The 12250-nt window shown below is 38.8% G+C and overlaps 1 protein-coding gene across 2 annotated transcripts in view; it reads left to right on the top strand.

The window, feature by feature from the left end:
• The window catches only part of DDX60 (DExD/H-box helicase 60), an 85215-nt gene that overhangs the window by 20312 nt on the left and 52653 nt on the right, over positions 1 to 12250 (top strand). For both annotated transcript variants that reach the window (XM_012536315.3, XM_033403541.2), the window contains exons 9-13: positions 2732 to 2873; positions 3835 to 3990; positions 6760 to 6865; positions 7317 to 7432; positions 9032 to 9192. In XM_012536315.3, the coding sequence (XP_012391769.2) occupies positions 2732 to 2873; positions 3835 to 3990; positions 6760 to 6865; positions 7317 to 7432; positions 9032 to 9192 (681 nt within the window). The remainder of the gene's footprint in view (positions 1 to 2731; positions 2874 to 3834; positions 3991 to 6759; positions 6866 to 7316; positions 7433 to 9031; positions 9193 to 12250) is intronic.

Raw genomic sequence — 12250 nt, 5'->3', positions numbered from 1 at the left:
TCAACGGTTTTGTGAGGTGGTGGACACAGTATCATGGGGGTTGCTGACGCTCAAGTGAAAGCATTTTCCTGTGTCCCAGGTCCCACTGGGGAGCTTTGCTCTAGGCGTTTTTGGTTCTGTCAGGCAGAGGCAGACTGTGGCTAATTAAAAGGTTTATGAAGACTCTATTCCTAGTTCCCATTTAATTCACTTTAGACATTCTAATATAAGTCATGCCAGTTTAATACACTGAGCCTATTGATACAGCATGTCAGATCCTGAAATAACACATTATAGCATCGATAATATTGTGCTCTGCTGTAATTTTATATCTGAGAAATACTTAATTTTTGGTCAACTTTATTGAGGTTGAATTACATGTGCTCAACTATTGAATAGTATGAATGTGTTAACTGTGATGTTGATTTACAGATTTAAAGGAATGCTCTGAATGTATACTTTTCATTTATAGAGAGTTTTATAAACAATTTCTTATGTACAGTGAGCACGAGTTGAAAAGAACATTACAAATTCTTTCTGCCTTACGTAATGTTCTAAGATGGTCCTGCAGGACATTCCTTGTGGCTTTGGCTGGTAGAAGACATCACCTTTAATTAGGATGGCGTGGACTGCTGGATGTGGTGGGAGGGCCTACCGTTTATTCTGTGCGTGTCCTTGACCTCTATTGCCTCAGTCAGACACATCACTCCTCTGTCCTCATTTTACTAACGAAAACTTGGGCTCAGAAGGGCTGCGGGGCCCATTAGCACAGCTAATAAGTGACCAAGCCGAGGTCCACCTTCATCTCTGCCCAGCTTCCCAGTCTGTGCCCTTCCTCATCTTCTCCTCTCCCGACATGGGGAGGGCTGACTGTCACCTGGGTGAGCCCCCCCCTTGATCTGTCTTCACCATTCTCCATGCTTCACTTTGGTAGCACCTGGGAGCTAGAAGCCTAAGTTCGTAACATAATTTCAGCCTCTGAAATGTTCACAGTGAAGGGCATATCCTCAGGCTTCTGGGGAAGGTAGCTCGGGACGTGGAAGAGAGAGTTTCATGTTGGCTCAAATCTTGACACTTGGGGATGACATGGAGGTACCTCTCAGATGAAGTGGCTCCAGTGAGGAAGGTTTGGTGTCCTGTTTTCGCATATTTCTGTTTACTCAGTGGTGTTATGGGAAAGGCTCTGTGGCCCGGGGGTGGGGACAGCCCTTACATGGCAGTGGTACCCAAAGTACAGCCCCCTGACCAATAGCATCCTAAGAACAGGTTAGAAATGCAGTTTCTTGGACTCCCCCCAGACCTACTGGATCAGCCTCTGGGGATGCTGCCTAGCCAGCTGTCTTCTCTTTTTTTTTTTTCTTTTTTCTTCTTCTTTTTTTTTTTTGCAGTACGCGGGCCTCTCACTGTTGTGGCCTCTCCCATTGCAGAGCACAGGCTCCGGACGCACAGGCCCAGCGGCCATGGCTCACGGGCCCAGCCGCTCCGCGGCATGTGGGCTCTTCCCAGACCAGGGCACGAACCCGCGTCCCCTGCATCGGCAGGCGGACTCCCAACCACTGTGCCACCAGGGAAGCCCTGTCTTCTCTTTAATAATCTTTCCAGGGGAGGTTTTGTAGCAGTTTGAGGACCACAGCTTTATGGCCCTGAAGAGAGCTCGTTCGTGTTTTATTTGTAGGTAAAACTCCACCCTAGGTACCGGGTTCCTGATTCTTTGATACCTGTGACCTCATCAGGAACCCTATGCAGCCATCCTCAGTCACCTGGTTAGAGCTGGGCCGTCCAGGGTAGGAGCCGATCGCCACACTTGGGTATTAGGCACTTGAAACGTGCCTAAGTCTAAAAGAGACATCAGATTTCATAACCTTCGTGTGAAAAGCATGTAAACTATTCTGTGAATATTTTTATATTGATTACACATTGAAATGACAATATTTTGGGTATGTTGGGTTGAATAAAATAAAATGAATTTCAGCTTTTTTTTTTTTTAATGTGAAAAAAGTTTAAGAAACATATGGAAGTTTAAGGTAACATATGCAGCTTGCCTGCGTCCCACTTCTATTGGATAACGCTGTTAAAGTTCCACATCCATATAGATTAAGAGGTTATTCACGTTTGGAGAGCCTGGGTGTGTTATCGTGTGTGGAGCAGAGAAGCCTCCGTTTTTCCCTCTCAACCCAGCTCCCCAAACTCGAACGCTGACTCAAGGGATGACCAGGTTTGTGCGCTGCGGTTGCTTGGGTCGCGGCTGCCCTGTTCTGAGCTCAGTGCTGCCGCTGAAGACGTTCTGCCCGTGACAGGCGGGAACACAGCTGCCCAGGGATGTAGGTGGATGGGGATCTTTGTGAAGGATCCCCTACACAATCAAATGCTCTTTTTTTAAATGCTGTTTTGACCTGAAAGTAGCATTGGAAGCATTAAACCCTGAGGAAAGAACAGAGGCACATTTGAAAGCAGAAGTATTTCTCTAGTCCGGTATCTGTGGGAGAAAAGTTGTAAGAGTCAAGTACGGATTTATGTGACTGGGAATAAGGACTATGCTGAATCATTCTTGGTCAGCCTGATTTTATTTTAACTTTAAATCTTTCAAGGTGTGACACATTCATTATGACCCAGCCTGGAAGGGCTCACGTCCGTAAGAATGGAAGAGCCCAGCCCACTTGCCTTTCAGTTGGATTATTGAGATGTTTGAAGTCTTCTATGTTCTTGCTAATGTAAAAATTGTCACTAACTTGATTTTTATTTCCAATTTCAGAAAAAGTGGTGTGAATACTTCATCCTAAGTAATATAGATGTTTTTGAATTTTGGAATCTGGATTTAACTCACCTTTCCGACTTAAGTGATGAGCTTTTATTGAAGAATATAGCATTTTACTATGAAAATGAAAGTGTTCAAGGTACCACCCTAGTATCTTATAATAATTATGCCTTTACCCAGAGATAAACATGATAAAGGATTTAAAGCTTCAAAATTATTTTCCTATACTTGCAACATATAGCAGTCATTTTCTTTCAGATATTTATTTATGCGTGTATATAAGTTTTACTTAGTTGCAATCAGAGTGAATGTTGTATTTAAAAATATTTTTAACTTAATATTACTCCACAAGTATTTTTGGAAAAAATACATCTTTGGGAACTTGGCATTTCTAGATAATTTTAACAGGTGAATTTTTCAGTTAAATATACGCAGAACATTTTTCAGAATATTTACTCTAATTAATGTAATCATGTACTACTATTAGATATTTAGGGAATTTTAAGTTTTTCCAAAGATAAAGCTGATTTATATATTTGTTGTATATAATTAATTTTTCTTTCTTTGAATAATTTTATTAGAAGAAATCTTCTGCTGTTTATTCGTAGTCAAAGACAAATAAAAGACATTTTAAGAGAACTAAAACTGATTGAGCATTATTGAAGCTTCTTTGACCTCTAAGATTTGGTTCCTACATATTGCAAGTGTTAGAATGAGTTAGCTACAAATAAATTTAGCAATACTCTACAAACTTTCTCATTTTTGAAAAATCATAGTTTTATTCTGTTTTATTGATTATAAAGTTATGTGTGACATAACATTTTTTGTTACCTTGAAGAATAGTTAGATATTCACCATCTGTTATTGTTAGTTAAGGCAGTTATAATGTTAATAGTTATCAAATAGGGAAACAGGATAAACTTTAAAGTCTTCAGCCCCACAGTCAACACTAGGGACCGTTTGGCTCTAGGTTCCGTGTGGCACTCACAGAAAATTTCACTGTTTGACAAGTATTTCAGAGCTCTGTGAATTTAATTAAAATGTGTGCTTCTGTGTATGTGTGAATGACTTTCAGTGTTTACTACTTTGAACTCATGTAGGGCTACATTTGAATTTGGGAAATGGCATTATGAAAGATTATGAACATCTCTGGGATACTGTATCAAAGTTGGTCACAAAGTTTGATGTTGGAAAGCCATTTCCTCTAAGAACAGAACAATTTCCTTTTCTTAAAAAGGATCCATCACCAATCAAAGGTAATAAATCTCTAAATTAATTTGAAATAAAAGCATCGTTCCTCTGAAAATGTTTTGAAAGCACCAGTAACTAAATGTTGCAAGTATAAATAATTTTCGGGTACTATGCATTTAAAATGACCTATACTGTCATATCCTTGGGGAGATAATCCTTTGAGTATAATTTTGAACAGTGATATGTTTTCCTTGTAACTAACGTTGTTGCCAATTTTTAAGAAAGCCAGTGACTTCCATTACTATCAATCTGAAGTGTAGATCAAGTGAAAAATCTCTTGTGTGTAATGATGGAAAAGTTAGATAAGAGACACCAAACACCTTTTTACAAAATCGTAAGTAAGCTCAAAACAATAGGAGGGAAATTCCAGGAGCCAAACATGAAGGGAGAGACTAATCTCTGGGTCACTCTGAGAATTTCTAATTGTAGGTCTGCCCTCCTAAGAATCTGGGTTTCAGTGTACTCAGTCAGCAGAGTCAAGACAACTCTAAGCCGGAAAATAACCTTCAAGCGATCAAAGGAATCTGGCGTGTTCTCTGTAGGGGAACATCCTCATATACCCTGATTTTACAGGGCTTCTCTGCCACATACGAGTGCACATGCAAATTTATAAACAGCAGAGAAATAAGCCCCCAGACAAACAGTAAGCTGCAAAACGAGAACTCTTAAGTATTTCAGATTTTCTAATTGTCACAAGTAGAATATACTATATGTATGTTTAAAAATGCTTGAAGAAATAAAATATGAAATTTGAAACGTGAAAAACAAAATGATAGAAAACATCTTCACATTTAAAAATATTCAAAGTTGTAGAAATGAAAAGACTGTCAATGGATAGGTTCAAAAGCTGATTGGATTTGGCTAAAGAGAGAATTTGTGAGCTAGAAATAGATCAAAAGAACTACAGGTACAATAGTGATGAACACATTACATACCTTAAAATTTACACAGGGTTATATGTCAGTTATATCTCAAGCTGGAGAAATTTTAAAAGAACCGGAAAACAAACAAAAGAAATAGAGATAAAAAATGATAAAATACATGTTAAAAGACATGGAAGACAGAATGAAGCTGTCTAATCTTTCGTTCATTTGGAGATTTGGAAGGAGAGGCCAAGCCAGTGTAGATTGGGCCATATTTGACGAGACTGTGGCTGGCGTTTGCCTGGACGATGAAAGACAGGGATTTGCGCACTCAGGGCATATGATGAGTCCCGAGCGGGACAAAGCAAACGTATGCACATGCACACGCACACGCACAAATATACACACTAGGCACGATGCAGTGGGATTAGAGAATGTAAAAAATAAATATCTTAAAAGGACCAGAGTTACCTACAAAGGAATAAAAATTAGTCTCTAATAATAGACTTCCCCAAATATCATTATAGAAGTCAGAACATAATGAAATCATATGTTACTCTTAAAATACAGTTTTAAAAAATGAGTAGCTTGGACATTTTTCAAAATACAAACGCTGATTTATCCATCATCCTGTCGTCACTGGAGACATTTCTATATCATGAATTTCAGGAAGAATAAAATGACCCCAGATGGAAAGTGACAAAGAAAGCTAAGGGATGTGTATGTATAACTGATTCACTTTGTTATAAAGCAAACTAACACACCATTGTAAAGCAATTATACCCCAATAAAGATGTTAAAATTTAAAAAAAAAAAAAGAAGAATGCTAAGGGGGGTTGGGGATGTATTGATACAAGTGTATTTTTCAGAGTACAGGGGAAGGATATATATCCCCTTTCATTATGTCAGAATGAGTTCCACCAGACAAAGACGATTGAGAGCAAGGAGTTTATTGTTCCCAGGAAGTTCCAATAAGGGAGTGCTTAGGTAATACCAGGAAGAAAACACAGTCGGTGCAGGCTGTGTTATTGCGTAGGTTTCCACGTGGGCAACTACAGGTAAGTTTTACTGGGTGGGAATCCTAGAACTGTGTGCAAACCACTTTGGAGATGTCTTACCCAAAGAGCAAGGTAGCTGGGGTATTTACCTTGTGAGTTTCGTCAAGTCTCGGGGGGCATGAAATCCTTAGGACTCTGGCTGCGCCCAAGGCTGCAAGAAGAAAGTGCTCAGGGAGAGTTGTAGGGACTCGTAGGAAGGTTTCAGGCAAACGCAGGAACGGTGGACGTCAAGGAAATACCGAGCAGGGCAATTGCAGCTCACCTAGAATTATGAACCAGACACTGGATAAAGGGGCATTTGTTAGCCAGCTGTTGTATATACGATCAATATGTGACGTGTGATATCCATCTATCATATGTAGGTGTACATGGGCATAACATCAAGGAGGATGTAAGAGAAGACTAATGATATAACATAATTTCATTGACATCTGTATTTTCCCCCTACTTCTTTTTTATTTTTATAAAAGCATATATGAGATTTCTGAGTGAGACTTCCATATTTAAATTCCTTGTCTCATAATAGGAAATAAGAAAAGGAACAAACATTTGAAATAGGAAACATAGGCGTTTTTCTGTCTGTCAGTGTATCTCTTCATCCATCCATCCATCCATCCGTCTATCTATCCTTCTATCTACCTACCTACATGCCTAATTGCTGCCTATTTCTTTATATTCTGCCGTGTTCCAGAATGTTTTAATGTGGAAAATAGCTTTATGGGAAGGGCTAGAATTGATTAACGTAAATAAATAAGATCAATGAAACATGATGTTTTTTTAAATGTGAAATTTTAGAAAATGATATGTAACATTGCTGTATGAAAGTTTCACATTTGACCTTGTCTTACTACAGATACCTCCAAGGAAAAGATGGCTAATTTGGGTTTTATTCCAGTGTCATGTCAGGTGGTTGATAAGTTTGCTGGGGACATTTTGAAAGATTTGCCTTTCCTAACGAGGTATGGGAGCCCCTGGGTGGAATGGATGAATGACTCATTAGAGCTTTTACAAAGTTCGACAGATTATTTATAAAGAGGTTATATTAGATGTAACCTGTGTTTGTAACACATAATGAGTTTAGTTTCAAATTTACCAATGTCTTGTGATCCTAACTAGCTTAAAAATCAACATAGTTTTAACCTTAGAGTAAAATCATTCCAGCTGTGTGTTTGTAATTAATGAATGAGTGGATGAATATTTGTTGATGTCCATGGCACGAGATATGGGGTGGATTCTGGGTTCTGAAGCCCCATTAAACTGCTCTTTGGATTCTATTACCCACATTATATCTCGGAAAGAGGAAAAGTGGCTATGATTTAAAAAAAAATTTTTTTTTAAATGAGATCTATGCTGTGCTGTATTGGGAGGCACGCAGTTTAAAATGTGCCTATATTTCTTTTCATCTCATAGCGATGATCCTATTGTAACTTCACTGGTCAAGCAGAAAGAATTTGATGAGCTTGTGCACTGGCATTCCCACAGACCCCTTAGTGATGATTATGACAGGACAAAGGGTCAGTTTGATGGTGAGTTCTGCGATTCTGGTGAAATACCTTAACATCTATTTCACTTTCTGCCTTTTATGTTACAGTGAAAAATTTTTCTATTTCTTGAATAACAATAATGTACAAGGTACGTAGATATATGTCAGTAAAGAGGGTGAGGAAAGAGCCCCACTTTGCTGACCGTCATGTGTACAGGGGCACACAGCTGTCTTAGGAGCAAGTGCACAGAGGTGGCATTTGTCCCACAAAGGTTAGCAGCTGTTTTAAGCCAAGACAGTTTATAGTTTAAGACACCTGTGTGCTCCCTGATGGCAGAAATACTGAGGCTATAGGCTTGCAAGCAGTAGCAGCTGCTTTCACGTCACCCATAACAAGGGCAGCAGTTTACCCACCTTCACGCTCGGGATGGAGGCTGTGGCACCACTGAGAGCAAGTTAGCCGAGACTGACTTAGGGACCCTTTTCCCCGGCTCATCCCTTGTCTTCTTTTGTCTACCCCATGCTCACCCCCACCCTGCTTCCAGTGGACAGAACTTACCTTCAGAAGAATCTCAGAGTGGACCTAGTAAGCATGTTCCCACGGAACACTTCCCAGCCTGCTGTTAGAAACAACTACTAATATCCTGAAAAATACAAGGGAGTTTTTAGATCAATCATTAACATCCTTTGGAGCCGTTTGATTTACATATGTAGATACAGATATAGAAAAATCAGCCTGCTTAACAATCCCTTGAAGTGAGTGCTGTAGTTTTCTCTGGGGATGGGAGTAAGTCATACCTTGAGTGTTGGGATTTCCTATGTCATTGGAGTTTTCCACAGTGAGTCTTTCTGAGCTGCCAAGTTCTTGGCTCTGTGGCCATGGTCTGGAGTAAGGATTTTTCTGTCAAGTGATACAAGAAGCCGTGATACCCTAGATGGACATCTTCCTGATTTGGCCTTAACCTTCCCCCTTCTTTTTTTTTTTAATTAATTTATTTATATTTTTGGCTGCATTGGGTCTTAGTTGCTGCGTGCGGGCTTTCTCTAGTTGCGGCGAGCGGGGGCTGCTCTTCGTTGTGGTGCACGGGATTCTCACTATGGTGGCTTCTCTTGTTGCAGAGTGTGGGCTTCAGTAGCTGTGGCACGTGGGCTCAGTAGTTGTGGCTCGCAGGCTCTAGAGCGCAGGCTCAGTAGTTGTGGTGCACGGGCTTAGTTGCTCCGCAGCATGTGGGATCTTCCCAGACCAGGGCTTGAACCCGTGTTCCCTGCATTGGCAGTGGATCCTCAACCACTGCGCCACCAGGGAAGCCCTACCTTCCCCCTTCTTAACTTCATTCACAGGGCACAAAACAGAAGTAATGCCCAGAATCTGTCATTCTTTGTAGCATCTTGATATTTGCTTTGAGAGGTGTACAATGAAAGGGTGTTTTGTCCCTTGCATCCTTTAAATAAAGTAAGGAATCATTCTGTGGACAAGAGATGGTGTGATTTAAGATTCCTTCTTTAACAAAAGTCATCAGCCTAAGTTACTGTTCCAAACTAAAAAGAAAAGTGCACGTGTGTGTGGGATGGTGTGAAGGATTAGTGAGAACGCTGTTGAAAATATGTAGTAGTGTTGCATTTTAAGCCTTTTCTTTTCCAGAAAAATCTAGAGATCCTCGTCATCTTAGATCTGTGCAAATGTATCATCGTTTTCAACGATTTTATGGGAAGTCATTAGAATCGGTCTCTTCAAAATTTGTTGTACCTCAAGCTATCAAGCCAAGGAAGAATTTCTGTGAACCCAAGAGCAAAAAGATACAGGTAGGTTATATTCATTCTATCAAATTTTTTTTTACTTTTCATTGTCCTTTATTGTTATTTGTTCAATCCCTTTGATAGTTGCTTTCCATGCTACGTTTTTAGAAAAGTAAAGGGATGGGAAAGATACTCCATGCAAATGGAAACCAAAAGAAAGCAGGGGTAGCTATACTTATACCATAGAAAATAGACTTTAATACAAAGACTGTAGTAAGGGAGATAGAAGGTCATTATATAATGATAAAGCTGAAAACCTGAAAGCTTTTTCTCTAAGATCAGGAACAAGACAAGGATGCCCAGTCTCACCACTTGTATTCAACATAGGACTAGAAGTTTTAGCCGGAGCAGTTAGGCAAGTAAAAGAAATAAAAGGCATCTACATTGGAAAGGAAGAAGTAACACTGCCTGTTTGCAGATGACATTATATTATATAAAAACTCCACCAAAAAACTGTCTGAACTAATAAATGAATTCAGTAAAGTCACAGGATACAAAATCAATATACAAAAATCTGTTGTGTTTCTATACACTAATGATGAACTATCAGGAGCAGAAATTAAGAAAACAATCCCAATTACAATTGCATCAAAGAGAATAAAATACCTAGGAATAAATTTAACCAAGGAGGTTACAGTACATTGAAAACTACAAGACAGTGATGAAAGAAATTGAAGAGGATACAAATGAATGGAAAGATATTCTGCGCTCATGGATTGGAAGAAAGAATATTGTTAAAATGTCCTCACTGCCCAGTGCAATCTATAGATTTAATGCAATCCCTATCAAAATTCCAATGGCATTTTCCACAGAAATAGAACAAACAATCCTAAAATTTGTATGGAGCCATAAAACACCCTGAATAGCCAAAACAATCTTCAGGAAAAAGAACAAATCTACAGGCATCACACTCCCTGATTTCAAGCTATATTACAAAGTTATAGTAATCAAAACAGTATGGTATTGGCATAAAAACAGGTACATGGGTCAATGGAACAGAATAGAGAGCCCAGAAATAAACTCAAGCATGTATGGTCAATTAATTTATGACAAAGGAGGTAAGAATATACAATGGAGAAAAGACAGCCTCTTCAATAAATGGTGTTGGGAAACCTGGACAGCTACATGCCAAAGAATGAGGCTTGGAACCCTATCTTATATTATACACAAGAATTAACTAAAAATGGATCAAAGACTTCAAGACCTGAAACTGTAAAAGTCCTAGAAGAAAGCATAAGCCGTAAGCTCCTTAACATTGGTCTTGGTGATGATTTTTTGGATTTGACACCAATGGCAAAGGTAACAAAAGCAAAAATTGACAAGTGAGATTATATCAAACTAAGAAGATTCTTCATAGCAGAGGAAACCATCAAAGAAATGAATAGGCAACTAACTACAAAATGGGAGAAAATATTTGCAAATCATATATTTGATAAGGGGTTACTATCTAAAATATACAAAAAACTCATACAACTCAATAGCAAAAAATAGAACAATCTGATTAAAAAGTAGGCAGAGTAACTAAATGGTTATTTTTCCAAAGAAGACATGCAGATGGCTAACAGGCACATGAGAAGATGCTCAACGTCACTAGTCATAGGGGAAATCAAATCAAAACCACAATGAGATATCGACTCACACCTGTCAGAATGGCCATCATTAAAAGGGCAAGAAACAACAAGTGTTGGCCAGGATGTGGAGAAAAGGGAGCCCTTGGGCACTGTTGGTGGAAATGTAAATTGGTGCAGCCACTATGGAAAATGGTATATTTCCTCCAAATATTAAAAATAAAACTACTATATAGTACTGCATTCCCATTTCTGGTATTTATCCAAGAAAAGAAAACAGGATGTAGAAGAGATCTCTGCACTCCCATGTTCATTACAGTATTATTCACAGCAGCCAAGATACGGAAACAATGTAAGCATCCAGCAAGGGATGAATGGATAAAGAAGATGTGGTCTGTATATATATTGGAATATTATTCAGTTACAAGGAGGAAATTCTGCCATTTGTGACAGCGTGGTTAAACCTAGAGGTGCTAAGTGATGTAGGTCAGACAGACAAGGCTGATACTGCGTGGTGTAACTTACACGTGGAATCCAAAAGAAAAAAAAGTTCAAACTCATAAAAACAGAGAGGAGAAGCATGGTGACTAGAGTGGATAACCATACATCATATCATTGAATTTGCTAAGAGAGTAGATTTTAAATATTCTCCCCTCCCTCCTCCCCCAAAAGATAAATATGTGAGTTGATGAGTGGGTTAATTAACTCAGTGGGGAGAACCCTTCCACAATGTACATGTATATCAAGCCACCGTGATGTATACTTTCAATATCCTACAATTTTTCAGTTATACCTAAAGTTAAAAAAATATTTGAGCAGACATGAGGACTTTTGCTTTAATAGTCAACAAGCCACCTCAGGCCCAGCTTGGTGGTCTTTGTTTTTCTCCTCGTGGCGACAACCTCTTTTTTATTTTCACAGCCAATTTGATCTTTAGTGAGACCATCCAATTACAACTATTCCTTTTTTATTTACTGAAAAGCTTCTTTTATATAGTTATTTTTTTTTTCGAGAGAGAGATTATAAAATAGAAAGTTGGCAAAAATTCTAATTACCTAGTGTAAGGTATAAAGACTGAAAAAAGTTTCATGTTTTTTTTATCTTCTGCATTATTGGAAATTAAGTAAATTATCTCGTGGAGATTAAACAACCTCAGCACAGTGTAAATGTGCTCTTCCAGCAACACTTCAAGCTAAAACAAACACATTGTACCTGGCAAAGAGCCAGGGCTTGTCCTTGTCCTAACTGAGACAGAACCATGCCGAGCTATCCCAGGACAGGACGGTACATTTGGGAAGTTGAAACATTGGAGAAGCTCCACTGATTCGAATTAAATACTGAGAAAGTGATGACAATGAAAATTGACTTCATTAAAGGCAAAGTTTAGATATGAGTTTCATGACTAAGCAGAATAATGGAAGGTTTGTCAGTGTTCTCTTATGGATACAACAGTTCTCTAATTTTCTTTGCACATTAATAAGTCAAGTAGGTAAAAG

The sequence above is a fragment of the Orcinus orca genome, chromosome 6, assembly GCF_937001465.1.
Source record: "Orcinus orca chromosome 6, mOrcOrc1.1, whole genome shotgun sequence".
Classification (NCBI taxonomy): Eukaryota; Metazoa; Chordata; class Mammalia; order Artiodactyla; family Delphinidae; genus Orcinus; species Orcinus orca.
This window is presented reverse-complemented; position numbering and strand designations above follow the sequence as displayed.